This window comes from Manduca sexta, chromosome 17 (genome assembly GCF_014839805.1).
Source record: "Manduca sexta isolate Smith_Timp_Sample1 chromosome 17, JHU_Msex_v1.0, whole genome shotgun sequence".
Classification (NCBI taxonomy): Eukaryota; Metazoa; Arthropoda; class Insecta; order Lepidoptera; family Sphingidae; genus Manduca; species Manduca sexta.
The window spans coordinates 8,229,272-8,243,689 of record NC_051131.1 but is presented as its reverse complement, the minus strand read 5'-3'; the positions used below and the strand labels follow the sequence as shown (position 1 = coordinate 8,243,689).

General features: G+C 34.9%; 1 protein-coding gene across 1 annotated transcript in view; it reads right to left on the bottom strand.

The window, feature by feature from the left end:
* The window catches only part of LOC115443148 (atrial natriuretic peptide-converting enzyme), a 30,038-nt gene that overhangs the window by 7,578 nt on the left and 8,042 nt on the right, over positions 1 to 14,418 (bottom strand). Inside the window, exons 2-4 of the mRNA XM_030168429.2 lie at positions 5,742 to 5,934; positions 2,982 to 3,195; positions 11 to 179 (exon numbers count right to left, since the gene is read on the bottom strand). Of these exons, the coding sequence (XP_030024289.1) occupies positions 11 to 179; positions 2,982 to 3,195; positions 5,742 to 5,934 (576 nt within the window). The remainder of the gene's footprint in view (positions 1 to 10; positions 180 to 2,981; positions 3,196 to 5,741; positions 5,935 to 14,418) is intronic.

The following is a 14,418-nucleotide window of genomic DNA, read 5'->3' as shown; positions in this document are numbered from 1 at the left end:
AATTAGTTACCTCGATATGTAAAGTGTCTGGGTAGACATTGTAATTATTGAAGGAGCCCGATGGTGTAGTGAGGTCTTTGGCAAGTACTTCGATAACTTCTGCAGTGCTCACAGCTGTAAATATCGGCTCAAAAGACACCTCGAAATGTACCCGTATTCCATCTTTCCATTCTTCTGCACTAAAATTATAATTATAATAGTGTTTTTGTTAGTCGGTGGTATTAATTAGGCAATAGGTACATTATTTTAAAAACCTGATTAAATTTATTTCAACCACGCCATAAAATAAATTATTATTTCTGATGTTTAAATATCTAATTTTATGTCTATTATTCATAAGCTTTCCATTTTCGCCTACTTATAAGTATTTAGGGGGCGAGAAGACAAAACAGTTTGAAGAAAATAACTGGATTTTAGAGAAATCTATATCCGGTAAATTACCAAACGAACTCATACTTTCAAATGATGAAAATAGTAAAGAGTTTTAAATTATAAATTCATACTGCTATTTAAATTGATATATACACGAGTAAAGTAGTTAGTATGGTAATTTAAAACAAATTAACAAAATAAAATTATGTTTTTAAAGAACTTTAATTGTCTCGCACGTTGTATAAGGTAGGCGATGTTTATAGTAGGAAATCACTGACACAAGACAGAGTAATCACGTAAGAAGTAATAAAAAAAGAAAACTAGAACATGTGAATTATTACATACATACATATTATTTTTTTCCGTATACGTTGTACCCAAAAAAAACTTATATTTGTTTATTATGTATGTCGTATACGGTGGATGTTAAGGCATCAGGGAATGAGAGGAAACGAAACTTATATCGAGATTATTAATAGGTTAATTTTTGTCAAAGAAATTTCACATCGATCAGTCTTTTTAGTTTTAACCTTATTATCCTTCTCAATCTCTATTCCTGTTCCTAAAACTTGGCTATATAAGTACAGTACTCGTCACTGTTCTAGAATAATCATTATCGTCATGGGAATTTGGTCCTTGCTACCTTAAAAAATCTGTAGAATATTTTTATTAGTTTACTGCTACAATACATAGAGTCGCTTTTATCTATTTCACAATCTTAATATAAGCACACGTTATTCTTGCCCAGTGATAGGTATTTGCATTGTTTTATTTTCTTTAAAAGTTGAATAGAAAAAATAGAACTAGTTCGGTACCTAGTTTCTAGATGCCTCTTCTTAGCTTATGAAACGTCGGTAGATGTCTTTTTGTTTAATTGCATTATATTTTGTATCCCTAAAAGATGCAATGCATTGTTCTATCAATTTCTTTTATTTAAATGTACAAAAAGAAAGGGCTATGACATCACGGAATACAAAAGCAGTAGCCCACGTTGGCACGCACAATAAAATCTTTGGGAACACAACCTTCAAAGTGGATTACCTACATAACAGCACGCATTCTGCATAGAAAGTGCAGATTCAAAACAGTGCAGAGCACGTATTACAAACTTTCTCTTAATCTCATGTTCGATATAAGATATTTGCACTTAGACACGATACCTACGTATAGATTAATATACGATATGGGACCAATCGATCGATATGGTCTCGTCTTCAATTTATAAATGTATTTCAAGCACGTTTTATGTAGGTGTGCAATGTTCAGACGCCATTGCCTGTTCAAAAGGAACCAGATTTATGCGTTGTAGGTACACGACCGTGAGTTTTTAAACAAGAAATTCATGTTTTGCAGGTAGATGCAGGAGCTTTAGTCTTAATCTTGTAGAAAGTAATCCATACTATGTATAGAAATGGGAAAGTTGTTTTCTTGTTGCAATCAATCGTAAAATTTAAACATTTGAGTTAATTTATGAAAATTATGCTATTTTATTTTATGTTTGTGTGTACACATACATAAAACGCGCCCAATAATATTGTAACTAATGATTTCCTATTGAAATGTAACAACACATCACGCCTTTATCTCCGAAGCAGTAGGCAGAGGTGCAACCAGGCACCATGGTGCCATGGTGCATGAGTTAAGCATGTATTTAGGGTGCGAAAACATAATTTGCGATCGTAGTTTTATTATAATTTCTAGAGCTTACGAATATTAACGACGGGAATGGAAGATATAAATCGTTCGACAAATTATAATCACACAAAATCTGTAATTCAGCTATGGAAGACCGTTTATTATTTACGAAGTTACTTTTGCATTAAAGAGTAGTCGACCTACTTTATAACTGTATCCTACCTTAGTAATTTAAAAAAGTGGGAAATACTGTAACAATATTTTTAAAACCTAAATAAAGTCATTAAATATTTCATTCACAAACCCTTGAAAACGGATCCTGGTTACGGGCCTGTTTAGCATGTGCACGCTCGATAACGGACCTCTGTGGTACCGTGAAAGTTCACTTTCTCTGCCGATTGATATCTACGTAGTGCAGTATTGTGCTACATTGACAATTACCATCTGCGTTATGGTAGGAGCTTTTTAAATTAAAGATTTCGCAACGCGGACGTGCCTCGTTAAATGACTTCCAATATAAGCTCCATTTTTTTATTATCTTCATTGTTACATATTCTTTTATAAAGATAGTAGGTATTATTTACAGCTCTGTCGTCAAAATCCGCCTAAAGTGGGTGGGACACTTTGTACTAACATCACGGGTTATTAACTTTTACTACCTAATTCAGAGGCGAACTGAGAGTTGGGGGGCCTGGGCTAATTCTTAGGGTCCTGTCTAATACATCAAAAAAATACCGTCTTGTCGAAAAATCTATTTTCGATAACGATGTAAGTACATGGTATAGGAGAAATAGAAGATAGTAAATTATCCTATTACCTAATGAAAGACATTTAATAAACCTACAGATATCGATATCGTAGATTTATTGAAAACTTTAATAATAATTTCGTCAATTTTTAATAAGTAGATGGCTTAGATAGGTACAAATAACCTAAAATAGGTTAATCATAGTAAGATTTATTGAAGAGCTTACCTGTCTAATGCAAGAATATCGGCTGATACAAAACATGACCTCAGTTCGGAATTTCGATATAATTCGAATAGAACGTGCTGCAATTCGTTTTCTCGAGTGCGGTTGCCCTTTGTTTCAAATTGTTTGCTCTCCGCGCCCTCAGCCTGCTTCCATGAGAGCACGATCGATCCGCGAAATGTTTGTCTGTTAAGCGGGTCTCCAAACAGGTACGTATCTACAAATAAAATAGTATTTTTTAACCCTTTGTGTGATCAATATAATAAACAGTAATAGCATTTATGACTTAAATTATAATATTATAGCTAGTTAAAAAAATCTAGTGTTAGTGTTAGCTTACAAAGCACGAATCTATCAAAAAAAAACTAAGGTACGTATTACTTTGCTCGGCAGTCGACACGCCACAGTCATGCTGATTTGCGGAAGTTAAATATTTAAAACTTTGTTCTCTCGCAGGCGTGCTTCATGCTTGATTTAAGGTGATCAACATTTTGTTTAGCGAATGCATGTAGCCTGATAAAAAGAGTTCCTGTTTTCACGCAGTATTTTTTCCGTTAAAGACAAGTACCTACCTATTATCTATCTATACTGTTATATAAAGCTGAAGAGATTGTTTGTTTGTTTAAACACGCTAATGTCTGGAAGAACTGGTTCAATTTTATTATTTTAATATTGGATAGCCCATTTATTAAGGAAGGCTATAGGTTATCACGTTTTATTGAATAGAAGCGGAGCATCAATGAAAAATGTTGCAAAATCGGGAAAGATTTATTTCTTTTAAGAGCGTCCGTTGCGTGCGTTACGTTAACGGTGAAAGTTACGCATTAATCATGTGTAAGAGAATTGTTGCTCTTAAAAACTTTTAAAAAGTATATCAATAAATATATCCCTCGTCCAATCTGTATGAACTGGATAATCTTAAAAACTACCAAAGGGATTTCGATGAAATTTGGTATGAAGAGAGTTTGAGACCCTGAGAAGGATAACTTCTTGGCCAGAAAAAATAAGTATTGTGACTTTTGTAATGGAAATCTTACTCGCGGGCGAAGCTGCGAGTAAAAGCTATTAAGAATATGTATTATGAAACATCTTCTAATAGCAGTTATTATAAAGCAATGTAATAATCGTATATTGCACTGAGACTTATCTAGATCATAAAATAATAAAATAACTGTTTGCTACATCGTACACTTGTGGCGAGCGCAGCAAGGCCGCTCTGCTTACTGGCCTTTGCTCGGTGACGGGACAAATGTCGCCTGTGAAACCACACTCCGCGGCTCTACTGAAACTATTTACCTAACATATTAATTCTATGACGTCACTCCAAATTTCCTTTGAGGGCCAGGAATATGGGACCGGTTTCGGGATGGTCTCTTGGTCCAATCATGCAGACTTTTGTGATCCACCCAATTTCATGGAGAACATTCTTGGACTTATACGTCACGTGACGAAATCCAAGGTTTCGGCGAGTACACATGTTACGTAAACAATTTTATCGCATAACCTTTCATATTTACTGCAGTACCTTTAGTTCTGCCACGTGCAATATTTTAAAATACTACAAACGACCAAACAAAACAACGCTGCAACAATAGGGGAAAATAGAGCGTAGGTTCGATATTTGTGTATGTGAGATTGATATTATCCCGATTGCCACCTAATGCAAATAGGGTTTACCCGTTGTTGCGTTGTTACGCGCTTTGGCGTCGATATTTTGGAGGACAAAGGTAAGAGACAATAAAAGGTGTCATTCGGCTGACTTACCAATTTTATAAGTAGCTACTTTTTAATGGATTTTCATTTTTCAAATATTTTGCTGGTGGTAGGATATATTTCAGGATATATTATCCACCCGGATGGCGACCCGCGTGCAGAAGGTGTTAAAACCCGCCGTAGTGGCCCAAGTCAATTGGTCGTGTTCCGGGATAAGCCTGTGTATATCCGATTCCAATCGGCCGGGATAACTTTATCGATTGTCGTAGGGTAAGCATCTCTCGCCAGTCGATATTCTATTGGACCCTACTCCACTTACCATCGGGGGCAATCGGGTCATTTTGCTGTGTCCGTATAACAAATAGTCAAAATAATAGCTAAATAAAAAAAACAATAACATTTGATCTGCTTATATACAAGGAAAACTAAGTATAAGTTTAGCTGTAGGTACTATTTAAACTGGATAAGGCCTATTGTTTTGAACTCACTTTCAGTTCACTTGTACAAACCTTCCTAATACAGAAAGGTTACGTACTGATATATTTTGCAAGAGCTATTTAGGTTCAGCCGGTCCGAGCGTAGCATAGAAATAACTTACCAATTACGGGTAAAATGTAATAGGTATGTTCTAGGAATTTGAACCTTCAACTACCTCGTGTCTCTTAGATACTATGCTCAATTTGTTTTTTGTTACAGATAATGAAAAGGCTTGAATAAAAATCTACTTAAATATTATCATGAAATACTATCCGTGACGGCTTGTAATTGGCTTATCTATTGTGTTCATATATTTTTGTTATTCATAGCTGCTGCTGAGCCATTCAAATAAAATTATCTCAGAAAAGTAAAATGGTTATCACCTTTTGAAAATAAAATACCTAGAACGTGGGCGGGGCCGCAGGCAAAATTAATCTAGCCTTTAGCTTTTTAGTGCGTTAATAGTAACATTACTTTAGGAACTATTTACACATAAATAAAACTCGTAAATATTAATAATAATATTTTAATTAATCGGATTTCTATCGATTCTAACATAGGCGTAATACTTACGTCCTAGGTATACGGCGACGGCAGCAAGCAGCAGTAAGACCAGCAGCACGGCAAGAGCAGCGCAGCAGCCTCGACATGGCCGGCTCATTTTCTTTCGCGTGAACCTGATGTCGCTGCTCACCGACATGGTGGACTCTGGCGGTCGATGCCGGACACATCGCTGCTGCCCATTGCGTGTCCATCCGTAACCAAGCTGAAAATTATTCACGCGATTAGAACTTCTGTGGTATCGAAAATGTTAAAGTTCTATCAAGGTCCTTGGTTTTATAAAACAGAAAAAAGGCATACACCGTTGTTTGTTGCTTTTCATAAATGACCTTTTTCTCTTAATCTATCTTAGGTGTCAGTATTCATATCATTTATGATTTAAAGCTCGAATTAGGTAAAGTTCTTTAGCAAAAGTGTAGGCATTTATATACAAAAATCATTTGATTCCGAATTTCAGTCACATAATATATTATTACGAGACTACCCTATACATATTAGCGATAACAATGGCAAGTAAACGTTTATGTAAGTAAAAAAAATACCAATATGTAGTACCGTATATTAAGGGTACAGATTAGAGAAACATGTTAGGACAGTAGTGCTACAGTAAGTTACGCTGGACTGGTTTTAGTGTACCTTACCTATTATACAGAAGCAAAATAGGGAAACCAAATAAGATATATTGCACTATATTCGGCTACATGGGTACTATTTATTTTTTTGTGGGGAAAAAGGCATTATAGCTACAACCAGCAGTGGTGAATGGAACAGTTATGTCTACTCGGGAATATAGCATCATCCGAGCGAGCGTTGGATCGAGTCCCTAACAAGATCTTTTATTCCATGAAACTATTGAAAAACGGCATCCTTCAAATTGTTTTAAATAATATATATTTTTTATATCCTATGAAGAAAATACTAATTATAATCAAACATTCATCAATTATCGTAGGTGTATAATCTTTCAATCATAATATCTATTCTATACTTATAATAAATCTGTAGAGAGGTCAATTCTGTACATGAAATATATTTCCAAAGTAACTATCAGGGGGTGATTAGGGATCGATACTGATGCCAAAAATGCAATTAGTAAAATTTTTGTCTGTCTGTCTGTATAACCGTTATAGAAACAAAAACTACTCGACGGATTTTAACGAAACTTGGTACAATTGTTTGTCATACTCCTGTGCTGGTTACTTTTCATCACGCTACAATTAATAGGAGCAGAGGAGTGAAGGGAAATGTTGGGAAAACGGGAGAAGTTACTCCATTTTTTAAGCTTCCGTCGCGTGTGCAACCTTAATGGTTAAAGCTACACAGAAATCATGTATGACGGAAATGTTCTCCTTAAAATTATGTCAAAAATATCCCACGACAGTATATGTCTATCTTTTATGGTTGACTCACAATAACACGTGTAACTCCCGATAGCTTAGCAGTTCGAAGCTTTCTCATTATATTTTTCTACTCTTAAAAACACCAAAGTTATACATGAAATACGCTAATAATAATCAAGAATAAAATTCAACTACAGGGTAGGTAATCAGTAAAGCTCAACATGTAATTTATAACTATGTAATTCGTTATTTACTATTTCATTGTTTAATGTCTTTAGTTATTTTACATTTACTTATATTTACAAATAAAATTTTATGATCAAATTGCCCGCGGCTCCGCCCGCGTTATAAAGTTTTTCAGGCTAAAGTTTTCCGTTATAAAAGTAATAGTTTCCCGGGAGCCTAAGTTCTTCCCAGGGTCTCAAACTGTCTCCATACCAAATTTCATCTTAATATGTTGGGTAGTTTTTGAGTTTAACACGTTCAGGCAGACAGATGCAGCGGGGGACTTTGTTTTATAATATATTTTTTAGAACTTTTTAAGAGGAACGATCCCGTCATACATCATTGTTGCATAACTTTAACCGTTTACGCAGCGCAGGCAACGCAAGCTCTCAAAACTAATAATTTTTCCCGTATATGCAACATGTTTCTTTACTGCTCCGCTCCTATTGGTCATAGCGTGATGATATATAGCCTATAGCACTCCACGAACAAAGGGCTATCCAACGCAAAAAGAATTTTTCAGTTTGGACCGGTAGTTCCTGAGATTAGCCATTACTGCTCCGCTCTTATTGGGTATAGCGTGATGATATATACCCTATAACACTTCACGAACAAAGAGCTATCCAACGCAAAAATAATTTTTCAGTTTGGACCGGTAGTTCCTGAGATTATCCATTACTGCTCCGCTCCTATTGGGTATAGCGTGATGATATATAGCCTATAGCACTCCACGAATAAAGGGCTATCCAACGCAAAAAGAATTATTCAGTTTGGACCGGTAGTTCCTGAGATTAGCCATTACTGCTCCGCTCCTATTAGGTATAGCGTGATGATATATACTCTATAGCATTTCACGAACAAAGAGCTACCCAACGCAAAAAGATTTTTTCAATTTGGACCGGTAGTTCCTGAGATTAGCCATTACTGCTCCGCTCCTATTGGGTATAGCGTGATGATATATAGTCTATAGCACTTCACGAACAAAGGGCTATCCAACGCAAAAATAATTTTTCAGTTTGGACCGGTAGTTCCTGAGATTAGCCATTACTGCCCCGCTCCTATTGGGTATAGCGTGATGATATATAGCCTATAGCACTCCACGAACAAAGGGCTATCCAACGCAAAAATAATTTTTCAGTTTGGACCGGTAGTTCCTGAGATTAGCCATTACTGCCCCGCTCCTATTGGGTATAGCGTGATGATATATAGCCTATAGCACTCCACGAACAAAGGGCTATCCAACGTAAAAAGAATTTTTCGGTTTGGACCGGTAGTTCCTGAGATTAGCGCGTCAAACAAACAAACAAACAAACAAACAAACAAACAAACAAAATCTTCAGCTTTATATAATAGTATAGATTATCAATTTTTAGTTTTACGTAAATGTGGCAAATTTGGAATAAATTACTTTAACCTGGCAGATGTGATATTAACCGGCATAATTTATGTCGGGTATAAAAAACACTAAAACCCTCCACTGAGCTTTCACCTGTTACAACAAGAAAAGGAATTTCTCTAATTTTTTTTATGTGGTTGGTATTGCGCTCTTTATACCTTCACCTTTTACATCATAAAAAGGCATTTAGCGGAAATCAAAAGTATGTAAATATTGTATTTATTTATTTTTAAAAGTAATAGTGAAATTACAAAAACTGAAATAATATGAACTTATAAAAAGGATTGTAATGAAATAGAGACTTACCTTGCATGGTATGTAAGTATAAGCCTTGATATATTATTTTATTGTTTTCAAACAATTTATTATGATAATGTAGGTATATTATATAGGAACAAATACTAAAAGAGTTTCTACTCTTACTTCTGATTTTGTTCAGTTTAGGAAGTAAACATTCTTTACAAACAACCATAAAAGTAAACTTATAAACAGAACTGCTATACCTACAGTTAAGTCGCTTGGTTGATTCCGACTAGCTATTGATTATTAGAAGAGCTATTCAATGTTTCAATTAAGTACTTATCTTCCTAATCACGTTAATTATTGTACTTGATGGGAACCTTTTGTTGTTTACTTAAGTACAATTAGTATATTATTTTTATTTATTATAATAGCTATCATTAATCATATTATGTTATGGTCAAATATTAGTTGAATAAACATTTCTTATTTTGTAAACGTACGTGGTACTTGTTGTGGCAACGCGCAGGGAATGCGCGAAGCATGCTGCGTGCACTTGTCGCGACCTACATCCCGCCCGCCTTAGCCTCACGTTTTTGCTCTACGCTGCAATAACAAAGCAGATTCGAATGGTTCTCCGTGCACGCCACAGGCTTTCCGCTGCTGTCTATTAAGATCTCTTGCTTTAACAATGCGAACGAACTCACTTTCATTCAGTACGTGCTCATTTTCAGTTACTAGGTAATGTTTGCCTAAAAATCTGCTAGTGTAATGTGCAATATCCGTACTATCGATAACCATCCCTGATATACTGTTTTAACATCTATAAAAAAAAACTTATGTTCTTTGAACAACCTCTACATATTTCGTAAGTTTCTTGACGATTCTAAGATATCTCTCATGTGACGTCGATAAAAAACCGCAAGATCGAATGAGGTCAGCAATTAGCATTACATTTTAAACTTTTACGCTACATTAGTAATTACAAATATGGCATTATACACAAACTACCTAGTAGTCAATTAAAAAAAGTGGCTATTAAAACAGAAAGTTGTATTGATGTGAAAATTTCTATTTTGTCAAATGCTCAAAATATGTAAACTTATAAGGGCGTTTTTCTCAAGTTATGGTTTTTAAAAATAATAATATAATTAAACTTAAGTGAATAAGTTTTCTCTTCACAACTCTCATATAAAAGACAAGATTCTCACAAGTTTTTTTAATCAAATAGATTTGTAATTGTTATAATGTTAGCGACGATAACGAGTGAAACCTGATCTTTAGACGCGGTTCTTGACCGTCTGTTTTGAAATATTAACCGCTTATGATTCTCCATTACACATCCATCCACTCTAAGCTCACCTAGTTCTCAGTGAGTCGTACTGAATAACAACTGGTGTACTTCGATTTCATACTATGTCTAACGTACAAGAAGCGCATCATATTTCAGTGGGTTTTAAAATTTTACGTCGCAAACATCGTGACTAATTCGGATTATGGAAGGTCGTGAACTTTAAAACGCAGCTCACCTTCGTGCCTACAACATTTTATATTTTATTTTATAACTGCATTGCACAGCATATATTTGAAGATAAAATTGTCTATTAGTGCGGTCATGTCCGTGTAGGTATTAAAAAAACTAGTCTGGGTGTGTCTATAAACTTGATAGACCTAAAATAATTGATTTGACCTTTGTACGAAGTAGTGAAAACACTTTAATTTTTGTATTGATTAGAGAACTCAAAGAAATAGAACTATTGTCGTAATTTGCGCGTAGAAAGGCGACATTCCGTCAGTGGTCAGCCTCAGTGGACAAGTGACCCGGATCACGGATGACATCGTGCCTTAGCTACTACAACTGACTGACACACTTAACTTCTCAATCGTTAGATTTACTAAAATATAACTACTTGAAATTGTCGTGACCAGATATAATATTATGTTTCAGTAAAACAGTGCGTAATTTGTCGCCCACCTGCTTAAAATTTGTTGACCTTCCCAATTATTGTCTTTTTTGCAGCGACGAGGCTTTTTATGTTTTTTAAAGAACTTACCTACTAATGAGCAAGATTATCCTTTGATTTTCAACTTAAATGAATGTAAATTGTCTTGCATTAAAATAAGTTAGGTACCTATATCATAATTACCTTAACCTGACTAGACTTTCATTGGCAAAAGAGACCTGCTCCACGGATTGCCCCTTTCATCCAAGTTTATAACTGTACGACTGGCTTCCATCAGCTTTAGTTGCGATATACTTATTATGATTATTCTACGTCGTTCGCTTTTTATCTTCCTAGCAACCACACAGTAAGTATCTCGAACAAAGGCTTCAGGTGTAGGGACGTCGTACAAAATATTTTCACTTCTTTCACGCCTAAGTTCAGTGTTGATATAATTTACTGATATATAATTTTTTAATCAATTGTTGTTGTGGTGCAGAATCAATATTAGTTTCTGTTAGTGCTGTTGCCCAGCGGCCTTCATGTGAATCGTTTTTGAGATGAACACGCCTACATTCAATTCATTATAGGAAAGTACACAGGGTTACGCAATGGAGCTTCATCGCTAAGTTTATTTAAGACTATGTCTATACTACACTGGTATATCGGATTTTTCTATATCCATCTGTTGATAAGTAACCTAAACAAATATTCAAATGAAAAATATGCGCATGAAAAACGTGAAAATCAAGATTTTTTTTATTAACGCATCACATGGGCTACCATTTCAAAAACATTTTGTAGTTTGGGATGGCTGATTATATATTATCGTACATTATCGTGTATAAATTTTTAATGACTCGCAAATATGTATGTATCTAAATAAATTTAGCATTTAATAAAGAACAGTTTATTAATGTATACAGCATAATAATGTTTAATGCTAAAACGATTATCATTTATCAAGTCAGTATTATCAATGATCGTAAGTTGGTAAGTAGATTTAAACTAATTATTGACTGCATTGTACTTAATAGTAATAGAAATATCTGTAATTCGTTATTTATGGAAGTGAAATAAATTGATTAAGTATAAATTTATGCACATCGGATCCTCCCCCACTCTACGACGGAAGTACCGGGCGATTGCTAGTCACCTCCAACCGGATGACTCAAGGATCACCGCTTTGTGGCTATGTATTCACCTCCACACGAGATCGCTCAGAGTACCAATTCTCAGAGGGTGCGACTGTAAGCTCCCAACCACAAGGAATCTTTCCAGAATAACATATATTAAGGCAGCCCCGGATCTTAAATTTTTTAAAGGCGGGGCAAAATCTGCGTAATGCCGCCCCCGACCACCTATATTTTTACTTTTGTCATCATCATCATCATCATATCGCGCTTCGGGGAGAATAATTTATGTGTGTAATGTACTGGAAGTCTCAGTAGTCAAGGTTGCGTTAATGATGAGATGTGTATTCGTGTGTCAAGTTTGAATTTGCCGCTCTCTAACTTCGCCGCCCGGGGCACGGGCCCTGGCTTGCCCCCCAAGATCCGGGGCTGTATTAAGGTCAGGGTGGGTGGTGGTGGTCAGGGTGGTCTGCGCCGGCGGGGTAAGTGCACCTGCCCTAAAAAAATCGAAAACTATTGATGTTATACAATTACCGCAATCTTATATCTATGCTACTAACTGAAATAAAGTTCCACTAAAAAACATAATTGGCTCTGTTCATTTTAACACGATTCATTCGCCATTTTGTTTTAAGTGTCATTTAGACCTGTAAACAGAGACGACCCCGTGAAAGATGACATCAAATATTTCAAGATATTTAACATATTTCTGTAAGCCAGTATGGTGAGTACATAGTTTAAACCTTTTATTTTAACTTCCTGCCTGAATTTTATTTATATATACTAAAATAAAGGATTTTTAGCAATGCGAAAAAATTTACCTCAAAATTATCGAGTAGGGCAAGTGCGCCACAGTTACTAGTCGTATGGTGCACTTGCCCCTGAACCATATATTACCAACCTTTTATGAGAATATGTTTAACTAATATGAATTATTATTATTAAAATGTTATACTTAGCATAATTTTTTCTACTCAAGGTATTTTGTTTTAAGCCGATTTAAATAAAAGGGCGTATTAGTTTGTTTTAGATGGTTCGTTATTACAAAAAAAACTGAAATACCTTGGTCTAGGGCAACTTTACGTGAAGAGGTTGCAACTGTTCGATCAGGCACGTTTTTTGGGTATAATGCAGCTAAAACATATCAAATGTCATAAGATCATATTCAAAGTAATTGAGTTATAACGCATTCAAAATTGTTGATTCCTACATTTTTGTATGTTTTTTTTTAGTTTTTAGAAATAAAATGGATTTCGTATTAAAACTACCATTTTTTATTACAACATATCCACATATAAAACTCTAATATCAATACCTAAATATAGCAAATAAAATGTGTAAAATGTTTTGAAGCCCTGATTTACAAATATATGGCGCACTTGCCTCGAATTTGATTTGACAGCCATAGTTTGTTATAATGTTGAATGATTAAAAAATATCCAAGAGCAATGCGGGTAAAACGTATTTTTCAATGGACTAAAATGAGTGTTTTTTTGGTTATATTGGCGTTTTTTTACACAGGTGCACTTGCCCCATTTCCGGAGGCAAGTGCGCCTACTCCCATTTTTTTTTACTTTGAGCAAAATATTATTAATTTATTGTCTTATTTCCTTGAAAGGCTATAGGTCGTTATCACAAAATACCAAATATTCTTAAATTAATAAAATTACATTCTTAAGTCAGCACAAAAAGAAATTATTTTGCGTTGAATCCAGCTATGAAAATTGTATGGCGCACTTTCCCCGACTGACCTTATGTATGCATATAAATAACGCATATTTTTATTGGAAAGTATACCGGGGTGATAAAATGATTTAATAATACTTGTCCATCTTTAAAAAGCTGATCAAATATTGTAGAGTCTATTCTATCTATCTAGTCTATAGAGATGATTTGGTATATAGAACCTATCTACGTATAGTCAAGACAGAACGTAAATAGTTATATAATCCTCAGTTGCCCCAACCTTACCTTGCACAAACGATATAATAAGTATAGCTTCTTCTATTGTGTATAAAGAGAATTTGTGTGCCGCTTAATCCACTATAAGTCCTAACTCTTTCCGAAGCATGTGGCCGCTTCCTCTTAATTTTTCAAAAACCGGTGCGTTTGTATAAGCCGGCCTTTGCCCGAATAACATAGGTAATGTCAGGTTAAAAAAAAATATGTAAGAATGGGTTGTAGATAAAATATCAGAACACCAGCCACACCTTGTTACAGGTGGACTATTGGAATAGATATATTCCACTCTGCCAGAGAGCCTGGGATTCTTACTTAGTCAACATTATTATGTTGCGAAGGTTAAAATTTACAATTAGCCATTTATACGTATACGTACAAAAATATGTACGTATATTAGGTGCCTTATGTTTATATTATGAAGCAATAGAACGTTTATTAAATAAATAATAT